Source organism: Metopolophium dirhodum, chromosome 3, assembly GCF_019925205.1.
Source record: "Metopolophium dirhodum isolate CAU chromosome 3, ASM1992520v1, whole genome shotgun sequence".
In the NCBI taxonomy this organism is placed as follows: Eukaryota; Metazoa; Arthropoda; class Insecta; order Hemiptera; family Aphididae; genus Metopolophium; species Metopolophium dirhodum.
The window spans coordinates 18,037,744-18,060,326 of record NC_083562.1 but is presented as its reverse complement, the minus strand read 5'-3'; the positions used below and the strand labels follow the sequence as shown (position 1 = coordinate 18,060,326).

Sequence of the window (22,583 nt, the reverse complement as noted above, 5' to 3'; positions counted from 1 at the left end):
TTACGTATTATCAAGTTTCCTTGAATGCCGTTTACATCTTTTAATTGACGTTTACACCCAGTTTTTTCATTCCCTCAAATCATGTGCCGTTTACGGTCACATATTAAAATATCGATTCTTGGATATATACAAATGATATCGATGTTTAGGTTGGATTAATCGATGTATAATAATGCCGTTTACAACAATATGCAGAAACATCGATTTTGAAAAAAGTGGCGTTTACGCCCTTTTACCTTCTAACCGTTGAATTATCAATAATATTACAAATCACAATAATGGCGTTCTAGATACAAATATTATTACTTACCCGCTTTTTATTTCTCATCAGATTCAAGTCTCTCTGCGACTGTGCGTTTCCGGGAGCCGACGAACCCCACAGGGCGAATCCTATCCCTGAATAGGCCCACGTCATGATCGACAGCGGTATGACGTACTGCACGACAACCAGCAGTGCCCTATAAACGAACATGACGTTCTGTGATAAGTTGACGTTAAGGCAGAACGGCCAGTCTTCGGACACGAAAACCACCCGTTGTGCATACGCCATCGGCGAACTCAGCGCCAGACCGGCGATCCAGATCAACGCGATCACGCACAGGCATTGGGTCTTTGACGTCCTTGCACTGCGAACACAAACACACAAATGCTGTAGTTGTTATTATTGTTATTGTTATCGTCTATTATTGGGACTTGGTATAACATTTTTAGGGAGATTATAATAATTAATAAATATAAATGAAATGGTCCATGATATCGTAATAAATAAATAATCAATATTTATTATATTATTACGCCCAAATATATAATATATACACCTAGGTACTTGTTTAGATTTTTTTCTTCCAGTTACCCGGTATTATAGACAGCTATAGTTATACTCTAACCATTGTTATACAATATTTAGGAATTTATTTATCCGTTGTATTTTATTGATTTTTGTCCCCTCCCCGCCAAATGCCAATGATTGTCTTGGATATAACAATATGAGTCGTATCCCATTCAATGTATCGTAAATAGATCTATTGTTGAACTCGAAGAGATGTAAATTTAATACGAATATTAGAAAGCTGCAGGCGAGGGTTTTTTTCACCCGGCTCATGCACAGCTTTAATTTATTGTTGTGCAAAATTTATTGATTTGCTTTAACGTGATCACGGACCATCAAAGCGATCGATCGATCATGATGAATGCACAGACAGTTAAACGATACAAATTAAGCACGGTATGTGAGAATCCACGACAATGCGCGTCAAAAGCTTTCACGAAACATTGGCTGATCCACTGCGGTCTTATCTTTTCTATGTGCATTCTCATCTAGGTGAGTGAGCACGTTGTCCGGTTGAGGAAATAAACGCGAAAGCGTATGTATAGTTTGTTATTGCTATTCGTATAAAAATCGCGTAAATATGATTGTTATAAAAATAAAATAAGAAACCTATTTGACGCAATAGTTTGCAGTGTACTTATTTTCATAACAATATCACATAGTATAGCACAATGTGATCGTATTAAAATAAATACTATTTTACCGCCTAATGCCCACCCAACTAAATCCAGGCACAGTAGCTAGGGTTGTATCGGAATAGCTTTAGGAATGTGTAATATAAACCGAATAGAGGTTACGGAAATAACTATATAATATTGAGATGAATATAAAATAATATATATTGCGTTTATGATGATACTGATGTCAAAAGTACTTTGTTTAAGAAAAACAATGGTCTGAAAACTAAAGATAAAAACTATAACTAAAGATTTAAACTATAACTTATACGGTGAAAAACAATTATTTATAATAAAACGAGTTTGTTAAAATATGAAAAAATATGTTAAAAATTAAAAAATTAAATTACTAGTTATTTCCAAATTATCGTGAAGTGGAGCCGTGTAGGTAATGAATTTTATAGTTTTAAAATAGATTAAGTGAAAAAAACCAAAGTTTTGCTAAATGTAAGCTAAATTTTTATCATTATTTTTAAACATTTTTTTTACTGTAGATAAATTTACTGATTTTATAAAATTCAAATAATAAACGAATTATAACACAGCATTATCTTACCAAGTTAACCCATAGCATAAATATAGGTTCTAGAGGTAAGTTAAGAAATATTTTTCAAAATTTCAAAACACAACATCAAACATCCTTTTTTACAATAATATGACGTTCTCTATTACTTTTGAAAAAAATTACAACATAATATGCATCGTTCATGTTTATTGTTGAACTATGGAGTAAAGTGTATTATACTTAAAAGTAAAAAAAATATAATTTATCAATATAATTGGTTTGTGGACATAATTAACTAAGCTTATAAAAGGCACTGCAAAATTAAACATTTCAATCTATAGGCTTAGTCTTAGTCTAAATGAATACAATATATAGGAAAATAAGAAGAAAGAGAAATTTATTATTATCGCTTTTCATACTATGATGAATTTATTGATTGATTAAAATGTATAAAAAAACATAGTAATTGGAGTCTGGAGTTAATGTTATGAATATAATATTGAAAAATGATCGTTTAATTAATTATATAATATAATAATATTGTCTCTCACTTAAACTATCTCGTAAATAAAAAAGCTTTTTACATGATTAAAAAAATATCATATTGTCATAAATAGTTTTTGGAAAGAGCCTAAAAATAATTCTTCATGCTAATTTTATTGGATCAAGTCTATAATTTGAAAATGTCAACATAATATTTATATTGATCTGCAACTAATTTCATAATGTAATTCACAATTATTTTTTCAATGGCTGAACAAATCATGAAAATTTCTTTTGACTTGGAGGTAATAATAATTAACTTAAACTTTCATTTCCAATTTATGATAGTCATAAACTCATAACTCATATGATATTATTCTTAATATTAATTTACATGATTTTTCTAAATGTAAATAAACCGTGGAAGTTACTCTGATGTTTAGGAAGTTTCGAGTGTACCTGCATACCTCGCCGTTGAGTCGGTCTCTGTAATGGATGTCTTAAATTTTAATTCAATAATATAACCTAATAAAAAGACTGGAATACTTTTTCTGCTCAGAATCGTTATGTAATGATTTATCATTAAATTAAATAATTATTGAGCTCATCCATTACACTATTACAATGAACTACTCAACAACGACCTATAAACTCAAAACCTACTGTATATATATACAGCAGGTCTACTTCACCGGCTCTTAGTATTGCCTGTTTATTGTGTATGATACTTACTAAATGATTGAAAATAATAAATAATAATATTATATAATTCAACTGAATTTAATTTTGAAAAGTCGATACTGTTTATAATAATATCTATACAAATTATAGACATTAGGTACTACCTATCTGCATTTATTGTAATTATAATTTTTAACCACGTAGCACATACATGATATTTACTATTTAGTATTTAATCATTATTATTATTATTGAAATAGGTATTGAACAATTATTATAATAGTCAGTTTTAGGTTTGTAGTCTATACTATTATAATATAGAACACTTACATTTTGCCCCTATTGTATAATATAGTTATGAGTTTATGACAGTTCATCACGTTTTTTGGTTTCATGGTCATCAATTCCACGATTATTAATTTTGTAAATTGTAATCATCTTTTATTTCGTCCATCATTGAGTATTTAATATTTATTGAATATTATGTTCTTTAATTTAGATGTAAGACTGATAGATTCGGTAGTTTTTGTTTTTTCAAGTTATTGTTTTTACTTGATCATAATATTAATGATTAATGAATAATGTTGCTTAGGCAATAGGACATTATAATATTCATTTTCACTTAAACTATATAGGTATTATATTTACTATTTTAGCTAACTATTTACAAATTTATTTAAAATTTGTAACTAAGTCAAAATGGCTGTCATGTGCTCTGCTCTTTTCTCAACAATTGTTTCATGAAACATTATTGACGGGACATTTTAGTTTTAAAACACTTGAGTGGTTCGGTTTGATGAAATAACTTTTTCTGCGGTAAATAAAATAAAACAATCATCTCGTAAGAATAATTTTCTCGCAAGCGAAATTCCATGGCATATTATAAACCCACGTATATAATAATAATATTATGATATCATAATTATTATTATTATAAAAACGACGTAACTATATAATAATGCACCCGTTATTGTTCCACGTAGCTATGTGGTTTACTCGAAGTATCGGTAGAACGTGCAATCGATATGTACAGTCAATGCTGTAACGAGTAACGGCAAGTCCAACATTTGAATGAAAATGTACCAATTCTTCCATTTCTGGTCGTCTTGACAGGGTGGAAGAGTACGGTGAGCGTATCTTAATAATTTTATTATGTGCAATCTCGTACGTGTGTGATATTGCAGTTTTTCACTCGCGTAAAATATGTAATTTCAATAACGTCGACGTTTCCGCATAGCACATACCTACAATAATTTTGGCACTTTGGAAACTCTTAATATATTATGGCATATGAGCCAGGACCCTTAAGATAACCTCTTAGTAGCAGCAGCCACATAACGTATGTTATGGTTACGGTTTCTGAGCCTACTGATAATATAAAATTGGTTGTATTATACCTTGTTTATCATCATTTATAATACATTAGAATGAAATACCATCGCACATTATTCACATGCATATTACGCACTATTATTATTTATGTAAAATAATAATAAACGTACGTGCTTAGGATTTCTTATTCACAATGTATACCCAAGGGATTTCATTGGATTAGTATTTGCGATTCTGTGGACTATGTACCCACACAACAAGTATAATATAATATATTATAGTTTATACGTATTATTATACTGCAATATATTATTATATTTTTTTACAGGGACGTGGACGTTGAATGGACAAGTTCCTCTATAAATTGTAACTACTAGCTATAGTTATAATTTACTCTACAATTGTGTATCTAGTTACAGGCTACAATCAAAGTGACTTGGTTACATTTAAGGTTTAAAGTTACAAGTTACTTAATTATTTGTATTTATTTTTTTATGAAAATTATTACACTAGGTAAATTAAGTATTTTTTTGCATCTAATAGTATATATTAAAAGTTCATAAGAAAAAATTATTAAATAAGTAAGTTATCACTAAAATTGTATTTAAGAGTATTAACATAGCAATTTATTAAAACATTATTGGTTTCAAAATTATTACAAAATTTAAAAACTTATATGACATGTGGTTACCGGTTTAAGTGTATTACATAAATACACTATCTAAACATCAAATGGCAAACAATAATATATTGTACATAATGTTAATACGTAATATGGATAACATAGGTACCTACCTACCACACGAACAGTAGGTACACTAATAACATTAATATACATTTTTAAAATATTACTAATACGAAAGGAAAGGTGGAGAATAAACAGAGAAGAATAAGAAAAATAAGAAGCTAGTTCAGTGTACGAAAAAATGCGTACGATTCTGTTTAAACTAGATATTATTCAATTATTATATTTTAGTCTCAATTCAAGTCAACATTTCAAGTAGTTCTTCAAGTAGAACAATGTTTCATTTTTTATTACAACATAATATCAAAGTTCTCACATGGCACTTACGCCAATACGCCATACATCATTCAAAAATACCAGAATTTTATATTAAACAATTTTAAATTATAACTATTTTAGACTGGATGCATACAGAGGAATGTATTGGTTTTACACTTTGACCGTGAAGTTTTTTTTTTCTATGTTTTCCTTTGAACACTTTTTGGAGAATTGTTTTTAAAGTTTCATGTAGAATCTTCACATATTTGTAGATCAAAAGTTGATACTCGGAACTTTGTACGGAACTTAAACATGCATTTTAGATTCTGAGTGGAACGATGAATGTATTGATTTTACAATGATGTGTGTTATTTTTTTTTATTTTTATTTTTATTTTTGTGTCTGTCATTACCGTTTAGGACAGTAAAAGTGCTTGGATTTTCTTCAACAGTAACTTTTCTGATAGGAAAGTGAATCTAGTTGGTACTTTGGGGGGTCAAAAGGGTTAAAATTTCCCTGTAATTTTCAAAAGCGACGTGAAAAACAAAAGAAAAATTAAGAAAAAACGGGAATTTTTACGCAAAATCTGTTTTCGAGAAAATCGATTTTGGTTTTTGGTGTAACTCTAAAACAAATGACCGTAGGGAATTTCGACTGAATGTTTATAATTGAATTTCCTATACACCGTAACATTTTCCAAATATATTGACTCTTTTTGAGCTGTTTACGGACATGTCAGTTTTAAATTTTTTTAGTTTTTTTTCCTATAAATATCAATAAAATGTTATTTGTTGGGTAAAAAAGCGTGAATATTTAATATAAGGCTCCTGATATATCGTTCTAATAGCAGTTGAAAAATATTAAAAATACATAGGCACAATTCAATTTTTTTCAAAAGCATTTAAAGTTCAAATGTTGACAACATTTATCAAATTTATAATTTGATAATTATTTTGTAGTTAAAAATGTATAAAATGTTCAACTTTTATAGCTAAGGATTGAAAATTTAAAACAAGGCACCACGTAAATAGGTTATATATAAATTACTTTATTCACAATAATATCATCAAATATACTTGGTAATATCATAGGCTGACTGACCGTTTTCGTTCAGAATCGTTTTTCTTATTCAATGACATTATATCATTGAATTCAAATTTAACACCATCCATTACAGTGACCCTCTTTTCACCTACTGTACAGCAGAGCGACATCCACTTATCCACCTTTTTTGGATTTCAATAGTCTTTATCGTAAAAAAAACTGCTGACAACCGTTGAATAAATGTCAAAATTAAGCGTGGTTTTGAAGTGAGGTCCTTTCAGAATCTTTTCCAATCATGCGATGATTTATATTATTTATATTAGAATATATTCAATTCAAATTAACAACAAATACATTACTATTATACTTCTATACCCTGTGATACAATATTGCAATCGAAGCGAGACTAGTTTTTTTTTATAGTCCTGTTGTTTTACATCATATTATATTATTTATAAATCCGTTAAAACTTCATTAAATCCAATTGTTATTCATTCAATCAGTGTGTAAGTAATTAAGAATCAGTTTTATTTGTACACTGTAATTTGTATGCATTTATGCGTTTGTACTAGTTTAGTTAGGTAGCAATAAAAATTATAATGAATTGATTGTTCATTGTCGATTTGAATAAAACGTGTTTAATTTGCATCGTAGTTCGATGGTAATTTTTTTTACCGTTGATTAATTATTATTTGCAACGGAAAACAATTCAACAATTTAAATCTTACAAAAAAATATTTGACAAACGATACGTAACCATATATTATAATGAAATAAATTTGTAATAATATATAGGTAACTACTATTAAGTATTATATCGGCCTTAATTAAGTACCCATATTAAGTAAGGATTAATTACACGGACGCCGTTCGTCGTAACTATTATAGACTCGGGAACCGATAACATCACAGACTCAAAACCGTCTGAATTTTGCCTTACCCTTTAATAACGAATATGACCCAATTCTCAAAGGATTACCAGTTGCAATTTATATATACTCACGCGAACGGATTGAGTATGGCTTGGCGCCGGTCCACAGCTATGGCGGTCAGTGTGAACACACTCACCGTGATGGAAAGGACGTGTATGAATGGACAGAAGGCGCACATGAATGACGGCAGATTCCATCGTTGTAGCAGAGCGGCTTGAAACTAAAAAAGGAAAACACATAAATTAGTCATTTTGTCATAAGATATAATCCAATCCGTCGTAATTAACACGATGGTTTTGTTTCGTTGTTTTTCTCTAATCTAACGAGCCGTAAAAATGATTGACGAATCGTAATTACACTGTGTAGGTAAGCAAAAAAAAAATGTCCGTAAAACGTTACTAAAACGTTGAGTATAATAAATCTATACACGACACGTTATAGTAAGTAAACAAACACCAGATACCGGATTTAAAATATGTTGTAATACTGCTACAGCCCAACAATAATATTATCTACTACGCAGTTTTCATCGGGTCAGCACGTGTAAGTATATACCTATAATACTATCTTGTCCTCTGGGTACTATAATGTCGTTGATGATCATAGGTCTCGTTCGCCGGACGTCCGAGACAGACCCGTTGCCGCACCGGACATATAATAATTTAGCGACGATAAACATCGGCTCCGGTCTGCTTATCGAAGTTGAAGGTGTCCCCGGTATACAATATTATAGGTTAACAACACCATCGCACAGTCGGTGCACGACGATAATATACGGGTATCATTGGTAAATAAAATTATAGTTATGTGGGCGTGAGAATAAAATATTATGGTTCCGCCGATGAACACGACGATAAATCTTACGAAAACGATTCCGTACATCGGATATTATAATATATTATACCGTACAGTTTTTAATCTGCGCAAGACGTTGAGATATTTATAATAATAATCTCCGGCGTTTGTCGATGTTATAACATCACTGTAACCACATGGGTGTATTATGTCTTGTTAAAAAACGATTTTTAAATTAATTTAAAGTAGTCGATTATTAGGTATAGCCTTTAGCCGTATGGTCTGAATAAAAATATTTAGATACATTTTCAATAACTATATTATGATCACATTACTTACATAATATAGGTATATGAGCGCTTTTCTGAACCAGCTTATGCACGTTTTATTTTGGTACATAAATATTTGAGTACAACTATGATTAAATATTTTTTTTAATTGAGTGAATCCAAACTTTCATATAATTAAGTTTGGATTTTTTTAAAATACTTAAGTATAAAATATTTAAAATTAAAATATGCAAATAACATATTTAAAATGGATTTGAAATACCTACCAAAAAGTATTTGAATAGGTACTTAATACAGCCGAGAATGACTTAAATAAAACCAACACGGTACGAATCGATTATTATACATAATATTATAGTATCGACCCTACATAAACGGCGAAATTGCGTTTTGGTGTTACTCGCCTAGTCCGAGAATCTGAACATTTTCTCCGCGTTTGGTTATCAATAATTTATCTGGGTATCGTGGTATATAATATTATTATAATGATTTATACACCATGTATTGGCGTTACAGGCAACAACTGTAGTTAGAAACTCGAATGTTTCATAACGGTTTTATCCGCAGTTACCACTATACATTGTATTTTATTACATTGTTTGCAATTATACCAATTATTCGTCGAAAATTAAACATTACATAAATTTATATCGTAATACAAATACCGTAGACATATTATTATTATTATACTTTATGTTCGCCTGGTTTTTTGTTTTTAATTGCCCGTAATATTCGAACACTAAATCATTGCGTGGCGCTCAGAACAAATAGTTTATTACAGAGTTTTTTTTTACGTATTCTTATTATTTATAGCTGATAATGACGTGTAGGTAATAACAATAATTTTACTACAACAGTTACGATAAATGGGTGATAGGTACCAGCTTGGTTCAGACGTTTAGGATAGCAAAAAATAACAAAATTATGATATTAAAATATTAAATAGGTTCTTAATAATTTATATAATACATAAAAAGTGAATTCTTAATCCACATTAAAACTGAGACGGTATTTATTTTTTTTAAAAATCGTAAATTTTAAGTTAACTGCAACCGAAACAGCTTTTAAGACAAATAAATCACTCTTTCTAAACTGTCTAAATGTCCAAGAAAATGTTATTAAAAAAAAATAATCTAATATATTATCAGCAAGTACCTATCTTAATTAAAAGTCAAGTGCAATGTTCATTTAAATTCGAATTATTATTGTCGTTTTGAAACAATAGTATAGCCGTATATAGGTGCCACGGGTATAATAATATGTGTAGTTGGTTGTATAATATATTCCTTGAAAACTGTATAAAACATTACCGTTGGTCTGATACACGCCGTCGGTTATGTCTAATAAAATGTATAACGTGTGGGTTGAATTTTCTCATTATTTTTTTGGGTGTATATTTAAGAATAATTCATTTATTAGCTTAGGGTTGTGTCCCAGTCATTACCGTTAATTATTACAATTAATAGAACAAACACATATTTCAATATGCATGCACACGCACATAACCGTATTATATGATATTATTATGTGCTCGTACGAGAGTTTAAGTTTATAAGCCGGCAGCAATTGGATTTTGGTACGAGGCCAAAAAATTACATCCAAACCTACGGGCGGTAATCGCACAATAGGGGGTCGAATGCGGACCGTATGGGACCGGATATTGTTTTCCGTATACAACAACAATAATATAGCAGAGGATGATTAACCGATGGGTGCTGATGTTGGCTATAGCGTGTGGTGCTAGGGACGACTCGTGAGATAGTTTGATGAAATATTGTAATGTTCTAACTATAATATTACTTCGGTGAAATAGCTCAAATACTCGACAGCTGAGACTTTACAGTATAATTTAGGGAATGTTAAATAAATGCGTGGAGGCAAAAAAATATCCAAGAAAAAGAATCAGGTGTCCAATGAATGTTGTTGTTATTTTCTTAACATGTAAATTCCGTTTCCGAAAAAAAAACATTTTATACTTAATTCAAATTTATTTGTTCGCACTATATACAATATAAATCATCGACAATGCAAACATCAATGCGTCGATAGTTTTGTAATTTAGAAAAATATAATATAATAATATGATACAAAAAAACAAAAAACTAAAGGTACCTATTATTTTATTTTTTAACAATGTCAATATTATTGGTTTGTAAGTTTTGGAAAATACTTTTTGAGACAGCAAATATGTTCCGGACGAATTATTAAAACCTCAAAATATCACATATATTTTATTTATTATATTGATAAAATTGTTGTGTGGAATTCAAAAGCCTTGACAGTTAAATACAACGTTCCTTAAAAATTGTCCTTGCAAAAATAAAAAAAAAATAAAAATCAGAAGAATACATGATTACAATATTTTAAATAAAAATTTGAACTTCAGATTTAAATGAAATGTATCAAATTAACGTAGATACACTTCCTAGTTTTATTAATTCGTGACGAGATAAAAAAAAATCATATAAGTATAAATTGTAATACCAGCAAGGCTTTGATACAAGATTACTTATAAGTTAATCTTATTGCTGGTAAAAAATGTAAGCTGAAGTTTGAACTCAAAAGTTCTTTGTTATTTGGTTGTAACTTATATTGCAAATTTGCAAAAGACATTAATCGTATAAGCTTGAAAGTTGAAACATTCCACTATAACTAAAGTTATCATTTCTAGCACAAAGACAATTTTGAAATATGTAGACTTATTTTAAGAAATTTATATTAAAGGCGTTTTAAATGTTTGAATTTTTTCCAATAAAATGTATATTGAGAAAAAATTTAAAAATCTTGAAAATATAATAGACATTTTCTTATAAGTTGTTCTTATAGTATTTAAAACATTTAAAAAATACATACTACATAGGTATACAACATTTTTTTATAAACATTTATGAGTGTAAAATCGATTGAAACTTAAATATGCATAATTATTGAGACTTGAACTTGTAACTTTCTGACATATTATATTATTATTATTATTATTGTATGTAGTAATACGTACTGTACTTACGTCGGTATTAGCTTATAAACAAATAATAATAGTATAATATGGTAATAGTATATTTATTTATTTATGAATACAAGCGATGTTATTGAAAAAACGTTTGTGTCTCAAGTGACCCTCAGAAGATGTGAAAACATATATATATATATATGAGCTTAGAAATATAGTTTTATTATTACGTAGAATTTGAAGTAAATATTCTTATTTTAAGACACGAGCTATCATATTGTTTGTAGGGTAGGATTGAACATTTATAAGAATCATATTTGTTCAAATTTTATTTTTCAGAACACAAAGAGATATTCATTTCCGTCATATATTTTGAATCAAATGAAAGTAATAGTTGACTGAAGTCTGAAATCACAAATATTAGTAGAAAATATGTTCTCAGTAAATGAAAAAATGAAAATTTATCAACTATTAATAGAATAAAATATTTACATAATAAGTAGTTATGCTACGTACATATTTACACACAAATATTATATAAAAGTGACAAACAATTAATTGAATTTAAAAAAAAATCACAAGTCTGAAAATATTTCCTCCATAGAAAATTCGCTCGGCACGATCTCGGCCTACCTCCAAGGCCCAGTCTGATGTCTGAATTAGACTTTTGGTGGCTAACGAATTTTGGGTGTTTTTCGAAAAGCTTGGAAGCACGTCATCGAAGTACGTCAGCAGCGCTTGAGCTCAGTAACGCTCAGTAACGCTCGAATAACGCTCGAAAAATTTCACTGCCCAAGCGGAAAAGTCTGAATGCCACATAAGATGTTTTCACATCAAAAAAATAAACTTAACTACCTAGTACAAGTAATAAATTAAAAATTTGCAAATACAATTAATTATCATACCTATTAAACAAAAGGCACTTGTTAAAGATTTAACAAAATAATATAGATTTTTATTTTTAAATATTGTATGACCTAATAAAAATGTATATATTTTATACTCCGAGTGTTAAATCATTAGTTGATAGCTCTGCAGCAAAGATTTTGGTAGCGTTAAAATTAAAAGTGTGTCGGTTGAAAATCAAACTCACGTAATAGTTACAATAAACTACATCCCACTTACTTGAAATTCCAAGACAACAGCAACAACAATGACGGACGTCCATTATTGTGTATACACAGAAAATTTCGGAAGGAAACGATGAGAATAATGCCAGTTGCACCAGAAGTCGAAATTAGATTTAAACAAATACGTCATTTTAGTTGTATAATGGAGTACGTATAATATGGGTGCGCTAAAGTGTTCAGAAAATCCTAAATTTTGACATGGACGACCTTATTTCCGTCAAATGAGAAATTATTGTTTTCCAAGATGATTCTGTTGTATTTCGTGTGAGTGGAAATATATATTTTTATTTAAAATACATATTATTTACTAGTATAATATCTAGAATTGGAGTATTTTCGAGAACTTTCCGAACGTCAATATTTTTTTTGTAATAATAGGTACTTTATGATTTTGTGTTAAATTAGGTTTTATTATTAACTATTATAATAGGTACTACAAAGTGACGGTGTCTATCTCAAAATAATCATTTGTGTAGGTAGTCAATAAATCAAGTAAAAGTGCATCGCGCACTATTCTATGAGTATATAATTTAACTATTGTAGTCGAATTGCGTTGGTCTCTAAATTACTAAAATATTTATGTCTCTTAAGTATTTAATTTTAATGATGGTTTGTATAACAGTATAACATCATAATAATAATATAACAATAATAACAGCAATGATAAATACTACACGGAAGCTATAATTTACCAGCTATCAAAAGGTAAATAATTAAAATATTTTGTCTCGTCGTTCGTTTTAATTTAATATTTAATATTATTAGCTTAAGTTGACTATAGCTTACATAGGTACAGCGTCATGGTAACCCCCCTCCATTTTTTTGATTTTGCAATGTTATTTAAGTATTTATTAAGGTAAGAAATTATAACTTAGGTCATCTAACCTAACCTGACCTATTATAGGGCTTCGCTAAGAAATCTAACACTACTAAAATTAAAGTTTTTCAATTGAAAGTAGTTACTTTGATTTTGACTTTTGAAAATGCAATGCTTTACATCTATATTCTATATAATGCCCCATTATATAAAAAAAACTCTCCTTAGCTCTAATAAGCGTTAATAATATGAATCGCTAAATGCAGAAAGGACATATGTCCAAGTTTTAAAATTTTTCAGGAAACACAAAAAACTTAATATTTTTGAAAAAAAATGAATTACAAATTGTATGTTATAGAATAATATAGTTTAAGACAAGGCTGGGCATTAACGAGTTAAAAAGTTAAAGTTAAGTTAAAAAGTTAATTTAATTTTAACTTTTTAACTTAACTAGTTACTTTTGGCTTTTCATTAACTTAACAGTTAACTTATTAAATTTCTTTCTTAATTAACGTGAAATTAACAAGTTAATTTTTCATTTTAAGAAGTAAGTTAAGTTAATTTATTTTATTTTTAATTTTATAATATTTCAGTTTATTTCGTTTTCATGTCAAAAAATATGTATCGTAAATTGTTTAAAGTTAAAAATGTATATCATTTGAATCTAACTTATATGGAAATACTGTATGAAGTATTACACTATATCCTATATAATTTAATTTTGGGTTGGAAAAAAATTAAGTACGCTAGCGTTGTATAAACAAATTAACTTTTTTTTAACTTAATAAAAAGTTAACAAAAAGTGTGTATTAACTTTTAACTTAACTGAGTTAACCTATAGTTAAATTAACTTTTAACGTTTTGTTATTGGTGCATATTAACTTAACTTAACTGAGTTAAAAAAAATCATTAACTTGCCCAGCCTCGGTTTAAGATATGGTATACATGTTTCTACAATCACTTAAAGAAATATAATATTAAACTGTAGGTATCTGAAGGACTTTAAGGTTGTGGACATGTGCCGTTTATGCTTCAAATTATCATTTATATTTCGAAAATAACTGTTTTCGTATAAATAAGTAGCTTTAATATGCATAAATATTAAAATGACATGATTAAATAATATGCAGTAGATTATATACTAATAATGAGTCACAAATATTTGATTTTTTTTTTAATAATTAGAAATGTAATTATATAAATATCTTATGTTCTATTTTGCCTTCTTTGAGGTGTCTCAGTTTGTAACGAAAAAATATAATTCCAAAATTATTGCAATGCTGCCTCTGAAATATATTTCCCTAGTTGCTTCAAATCTTTCATTTTGCTTTCAAGAATTGGTAAGCTTGAAGTATAAACTAGTGTTTTTGGGAGTTGTATGGGCACTGCATTGTTTTTTCTCAATTTGAAATGGTTTGATATTATTCCGTCAATAAATTCACTTGCCTTAATTATTCCACATATTTCCGATACACATTCAAAATAATGGTACTCAGAAATTAAACATTTTTCTATTGTACGACGTTGTTTCAATGTTTTATTACGGCTTAAACATTCTAATGCGTTAGTATTTTTAATATAAAATTGTGGAAACCACATTTGATAGTCATAAATCATACTTTTATCAACTAGAAACACTGAACATTTTTTTGGATTTCTTGATGATTTTAAAATAAGTTCTATATAGTCTTCTAAAATATAGACGATCCACTCTGTTCAGTTGTTTTTTTATCAATGCAAAGTCACGATCACACGGCAAAACTATATTATAGTAACACGATGCTACAACATATTCCATAATTGCCTTCACGAACATTATAATCCTCTCAATTCGAGTCTCACTCTGTCACACCGAAAACCATTCGAGAATATCAAAACTACAATGGCCTAGGGATTTTCTTCACTAAACTAAGCAACATAATGTACTATAAATTATTCAAATAAGAAATAAATTACATCATGGCACTTAAATAACTCTCCAATAAGTTACTACTATCATCACTTTTTTTTCTCTTTCTATTCTTTTTTTCATTGCGATACAAAATAAATCAATCCAAAGTGGTATATCACTGGATACCAGCTTTACCCACACTTCACTACACAATTACACTCATCAGTCATCACAACTTAATATTATTGTAATACTATTGCATAACAGATCGCTATTTCTCAAAATGAAAATATGTTAAATTCATGTTTCGATATTAATTTTCTTAGCATGATGTGTGCGTAATTACTATTTCGTTCGATTAAGTCATTGCACAAAAAACAATAGTTTTTAAACGGTTATTAACAAAATATAAAATAATTCGCTGTAAGGGGGGTTGGTGTCCTGCAGAAAAATGTCATAACGATACAATTTGTAAAAAATATTAATTTTACATTTTTTTTCAAAAATATAATTTTACAATGCCATACAATTGTGTAAAGTTAATGTTTTCAAAAAGTTAAAGCGTTTTGAAATAATGCGTGTAGACATTTAAAAAGATCACCATGTAAATACAGGTACTTGAATATTCAAAAAATCAATTGTACCTAGTGTATGCAGCATTGCTGCTGAATAGATACCATATAATTATAATAGATATTATACTAAACATTTATAATATTATAATTTATAGAAGAAAATATTTATAAGGTAGACTTATGAAACACTAGGTTGCAACTTTGAACTTATATAAAAATGGCTCACAATTTGACGAACAAATTTAAATATTTAAGGCTCAAAAAATCAAATTAAATTGAGAATGAAGACACTTTTTACAGAAATGCATGATTTAAAAAATAAAATTAAAATCCAAAAATTAGTAATGAATGATAATAATATTATTTAATAATCTTTTAGAAGTTGGAACTAACCTTACCAGTTTGGGGTGCTAATACTTAACCTAATGTATAATAACAACCTCAACCTACCCCTTAGTTGCGAACTTGTTGTGTCTATTGGTGCCGGGTATAATATTGTTGTAGGGGCCAAATGTAAATTCCTACACGAATAACCTTTTTACCTGAAAACCAAAGATACTGTAATCTTCTATATGAAAATTGTTGCCTGAAAAAAAAATAAAGTAATATCCTATGCTCCAACATTTTATTTGAATACATGATTTTGGAATTGAAAAGCTCATAAAGCTAAAAATGATAACTTGAAAATAATAATTATAAAAATATATTTTTAGAGATAAAATACAAACACTTGGTGAATGATTTATTTTAATATGATTATTATTTAAGTTTATATTTATATAGATAGCTAAATTGATTTTTGTATAATATGTATCAATGTATTGCAAGACAGATATTTTATTTTTAATGTCGAAAATACGAAGACATATTTTTTTCTACTGATTTCATTTTTAACATTATTTTGATTTTTTACCTATATACCTAAGACATTTAGTTTTTTAATATAAAATAATGTGTGGTAGTTGGTAATTAATTAATTAAACGATTTAAACTGAAGGAAATTATTAAATTTTATAATTTATACACATAAGTATACTAGGAGGAAACAACAGCGGTACAATCGGTATCCACTTGTCCCACATTTTTAAAAATTAATTGGACTGTTTTAAAACTTACTATTATTTTACTATCGTTTGTAGAAGATTACACTATGCTTTGTAGGAGCCAACACTATCTTTTATAGGAGTTAACACTATGTCTATGAAGGAGATTACCTATACATTTGTAGGAGTTTACCATTTCCCGTTGTAAGTACCTATGTATACAGTGTTACATTATGATGTCAATTATATTATGCATCATATCTATAGGTAAGGTTAATTGTACAATAACCTTTTTCGTTTGGTAAGATATATTTTATACTTCCAGTTATAGGACATCCACGGTTCAGTTGCATATGACCAATATTTGTTGTATAGTGTCGATCATAATTTTAAATTTCTTTTGTATCCTTCTAATATTGTTTAAAATTTTAAATAATAAAAAAAATTCAATGAGAAAAATATTACACCAGAACGGGGCAAAAACTTGTCAATTCACTTGACTAGTTAATTCAGGAAAATATTGTTTTATAATGCCAACAAAAATACATAAAAGTTCAAGTTTTTTACAAATATAATTTGTAACACCAGTTTATCAACTAACAGTGATTGTTTAAATGTAGGTACTTAAAGTTTTGGGCGAATATAATAGTAATAAATCACATATTTGATACGACGAAATAAATCGGTTGGAAAGTTTTACGTTAAAATGTTAAACGTAAAGAAAATGAATCAATATCAATTAAGCCTTAAAACATAATTATTACTAATTTGATTGCAACAGATTTCGAAACGCTATACATTCAGATATCAAATCAATATGAAAATCGTGTACCTATTCTAGGATTCATTAAATAGTGTTGAATATTTCAGTGTTGACAAATGTAAGATAACGATTGTATTAAATAAAAAAAAAAAATTCGTTCATGCACCAGACGATTTGCAATTTATTTGCATGACTACGAATATATTGACACCACGTGAAGATATTATATTTGTGGATGGTACATTATTTGAGTACGCACCTAAATACTTTTTACGACATACGTTTATACCTGGACGCAAAATCGGTTATTATTTACTTTTAGTTTTTATTTTTTAACTGATAAATGCACAAAAACTTGTGTTTAAATAACTTATTTAATTAAATTGTGCTCTCAGAAAATTAATCCAAGACATACAGTATAAAAATGTAATGTTGCAACATTAATTTAGAAGCATCGCTTAAAAAAGTTAAAAATTCATTCATTTCTTAGCTAAAAAATTGTTTTTAATCATCTGGCAACCGTTTAAAATATTGTTACAAAAAAGCTAAATTATTTGCAATCTTGCTTCACTATTTCTTTCATGGTAGTAGTTAATCGTGTATATAATCTTTAACTAATGTAATATAACTAATTCCATTATAATTTGAATTTGAAAATGCTCGATAAGTTATGAAAAGTGTAGTTATTGAGACATTTAGTTTTATGTGTTTTGGTTCATTCAACGAAAAATTATTTAGTCTGCGATGGGGTAGATGCCCTTTATATTTAGGCTTATATTTTATACAATAATTAAAATACTTTTTAATTAAAACTTCTTTTTAAAATTGCCAAAGAGAAATAAACTGAGTAAAAACCCCGGAAAACGTTTTAGCTGTTAACAGTCTAGAGTAAAGGTCGAGTTTCATACATTTTCTTTTTATCTGATTAACAAAATAAATAAACAATTAGAAGGTTACTATCAATTTTAATATTTTTCTTGAACTAAGATTGTAATAATTACTAAATAATATACATTTATTCATTTTTAGAAAGATTATATTTTATACAGACATTTTTAATGAACTGGTATACGTAATTATCCTATTGCTGTTTCGTATTTTTTTTTTTTAATCATAACCATCGGTGTCAATGATCGCATTAATTGAATATTTTTAAATAATTAACAAAACAAGTAAGGAGAGCTCACTCTGGAGCAGATAAACTTTATGGATTCTGTATGTAAAATGGCATGCAAATTTTTCATTTTTTACTAGGTAAATTAAAGCTAGGTAAAGTAAAAATATTCAATATACCACCTGTAGCACTTTCAAATAATGTTAGGTACATCAAAAATTCTGGTTACGCTTTATAAAAATGTTGTAGAGGACTTAATCCAATTGTTATTTTATAAAAGCCATTATATTACGTCTCGAAAGTATAATAATATTTTCTAATCAAATTTACATTTTTTATTTTATAATATCATTCGTGGTTGGATACGTTTACTGTTGGTCTAAATTGTATACGGATAACTGGGAAATGCAACCACTCCTAGTTTAATATTTTAATATTTCATTTATACGCTGATGGTAGTTATTTGTGCAACTCAACATTCTTTTTAAGGTTTTCAAAAAAAGTATTCTATTAGGTATGGTTTTTGTAACGGGAGAGATGCTATCAATGTAATTGATATTTTGAAATCTTAATTAAATACAGAAGGTTTATTTGCTAAGTGATTATACAACTTTCTGTGTTCAGTTCTATTAAATTGTATTTAATAATGAAATAATTTTATAATTTTAAATTAAATATTAATTAATAATTAGACAATTAGAGTAAAATATAATAAAAATTAACCTTCAAATTTCTTTAAAACATTTTGAGATTTAATTGTTTACAAAATTCTATGCTTAAAGGGTTATAAAAGGCGTATAAAGGCGTATAAAAGGTTTAATAGTATAGATATTAGTTGTTACTTATTTTTAGTATTATACTATATATAATTAAATTTAATGCTTAGTCATACAATCAATTGTCTAGTATTTTATAAGCCTATTATGCATTCATGAAAATGAATTATATTAAAAATTAAAATTGATTGTTATGTAGTATGCACCTATATTATTTATGTTGTATATTTTGTGTGTATTATTTGATTCTTTTGTGGCACAATAAATAAATAAATAAATAATTAATAATTAATCAAATTTATATGCTCACCTTATATATAAGGCTGCTTATTTTTAATATTGTATTATACATTTATACTTCATGGTTTGGTAGAAATGAGTTATTTGCTTTTAGCATTTATTACCACCTAGTAAGTAATAACTTACGAAAGTTATGGTTATCAATTATTATACAGAATTTTGAGAATGAATTCGATGCGTAACGTTCATTTTTTCTGGGATTATGTGTGGTAGGGATTTTGTATTACATAATAGGTCAAGAGATTATACAGAGGGATCGAGAAGTAAAAATATTAAAGCGATTTATCAAAGCATTCTAAAACTATCCTAAACAGATTTTTGCATGTTTTAGGCTTTGGCTGTAAATTTAGTTGTTTATCGCATTTCATTTAAAATGTTATCGATCAATATTATATGCGTTTATTGGCAATACTCGTAAAGTCGTAAGTAATAATTTACGGTATTTATATTTGTATTATACCTACACAAAATATTTCGATCAATTGCATACGCTTATTGAAATAATTATTCAACTCCTTCAAACTATATTTTACCAAGAAAAGCACGAAATCAAGAAAATGTTCCTCGACAATATACAATTAAGTAAATAAATTAAAAATCTAACTTACTATTGAGTTTATATTTTTCTTATATTGTAATAATTAATATACTTCGCCAATTACTTCGAGAAGTTTTTATTACCTAGGTAATTGAAAATTAATTAATTCGAGGGTTTCTTTGAATATTATTGAAATTAATTTATTAAAAATATTTCAAAGTTCAATATACATAGATATATAAGGTATTTATTTTTAGTTCAAAGATTATAGATTTATTAATTGATTGTTTATAATACAATTTTGCAAATACAATAGTACCTACCTGCCTACTTATTACTATAAGTACAATACATTAATCGTGAATTTAATTAAAATTGTAATAATATACTCAACTACGTCATTATACTTATTACCTTCGTACATGTATAGTATTTTAACACGATTAATTGTCTTAAATGCATTGGTGCAAATAAAGGGATTGGAGGGGCTACGCTAAAATTCGTTCAGTGCCGCTAAAAACAAATAAAAAAATTATTTAAAGATTTTCTTATATGAAAAGAACTAATGTAGATTATATTTTAATAAATCTGTTAAATTTTCAACTGGAAAAAATGTCAATATTCACATTAACTTCTTACGTAAATGGCAATCATCTACCATTATTTTAAAAATAATTATAAAAACCAGAAGACTCATTTATGGTTCATAGTAGGTTTCGAGCGTATCTCGTTATAGTAACTTTGCTCATTGCTGTAAGAACCGCTTATGAGGAACTTTTTATTAAGCGTTCAATAGGTTATACGCAGGAGTAGACCGAGCCTATAAAGTCTACTGACCCATAATTATAGAAGGCATCACATTCAGGAAAATTTAGAGGAGTAATTTATTAGGACCTATATTTTGTCAATCCCAACCGCGGCCCGTGGAAAGTATTGGATTATTAATAATTGGATATCCATAGCTCTTATTTATAAATGAGTTCTGTACCAATAGAATATTTTATCCAAAAGGTAAATTTAAAACAAGCACCTGTTTAGTTGTTTTTCATTTTTTCTAATCTATAAATGTGTATAATGTATATATGTCTATAAACATAATATAGGTAGATGTGGATATTTCCTGATTGAACGTGTAATTGTATACTTACCTACGTATACAATTTCTTCAACACTCAATTTTGCTAGAACAGCTTTTATGTTTAAGTGCTAACAATTGCTTCTCTTGTCTATTTTGTCAAGTGTGAGTGGGAAAACAGGTTACTCACTAACGCCTTCGTCCCTTCTTAACAGCATCCATTTATCTAATGGACGGCAGCGTTTGATTAGGAAGTTTTTGGTCTAACATCGAACCAGCTAATTCTGATAATAAAAGTGCATGATGATCGAAAAATACACATAAAGTACCTGATCATAATATTTACGAATGAAACAATAACGAGTTTGTCTGAGTGAGACTTAGGTACATTATTCGGTATAGGAAAACGACGTGTGGAAAATTACTAGAAATACCGATATATTATACGCATATTTGAAGGACCACTTTTTCGACAGGACTACTGTTCTAAGTGGTTGGGGACTAGGCGAGTCACGAGGCTAGATATTTCATAGCTTCAAATGTTAAGTTTATTATATAAGGTATAACTTAAAAATACCTTATAGGAATTTAAAATTAACAGCTGTGGTATACTAATATTAGTTTTTCAAGAATGTTCATAGCTAAGTCTTGTTTACGAGTATATAACAATTAACAGTGTACTCGTAGAGTTTGTTCGACCAATACAATTAACTCGTTTATACGTTTCGTTTATTTTAAAAAGATGTTTAGACATTAGAAACTTCGAGTTTGAATAAATGAGTATCAAGGCTTAAGAAAATTTTATCTGAATGCCATAAAATTCAATGAACCATGAGAAACGGTTAAAATAAAAACATCAAACCAATAGCTGTACTTACGTTTAATGAATTCTCGGTTTAAACTAGGCCATAACCTCTTTTAATCTAATTTATTTAAATCTTATCAAACTGCTCTTTTAATCGAGCTTTGTGGTAGAAAAAAACAACGTACTTATTAAATTATTTCAATTTATATTTCTAAGACTTTTGAATTACCTATAT

General features: G+C 28.0%; 1 protein-coding gene across 1 annotated transcript in view; it reads right to left on the bottom strand.

The window, feature by feature from the left end:
• Positions 1 to 22,583, bottom strand: part of LOC132941591 (tachykinin-like peptides receptor 99D) — a 50,685-nt gene that overhangs the window by 5,403 nt on the left and 22,699 nt on the right. The window contains exons 4-5 of the mRNA XM_061009711.1: positions 7,558 to 7,706; positions 311 to 626 (exon numbers count right to left, since the gene is read on the bottom strand). Coding sequence (XP_060865694.1) covers positions 311 to 626; positions 7,558 to 7,706 — 465 coding nt within the window. The remainder of the gene's footprint in view (positions 1 to 310; positions 627 to 7,557; positions 7,707 to 22,583) is intronic.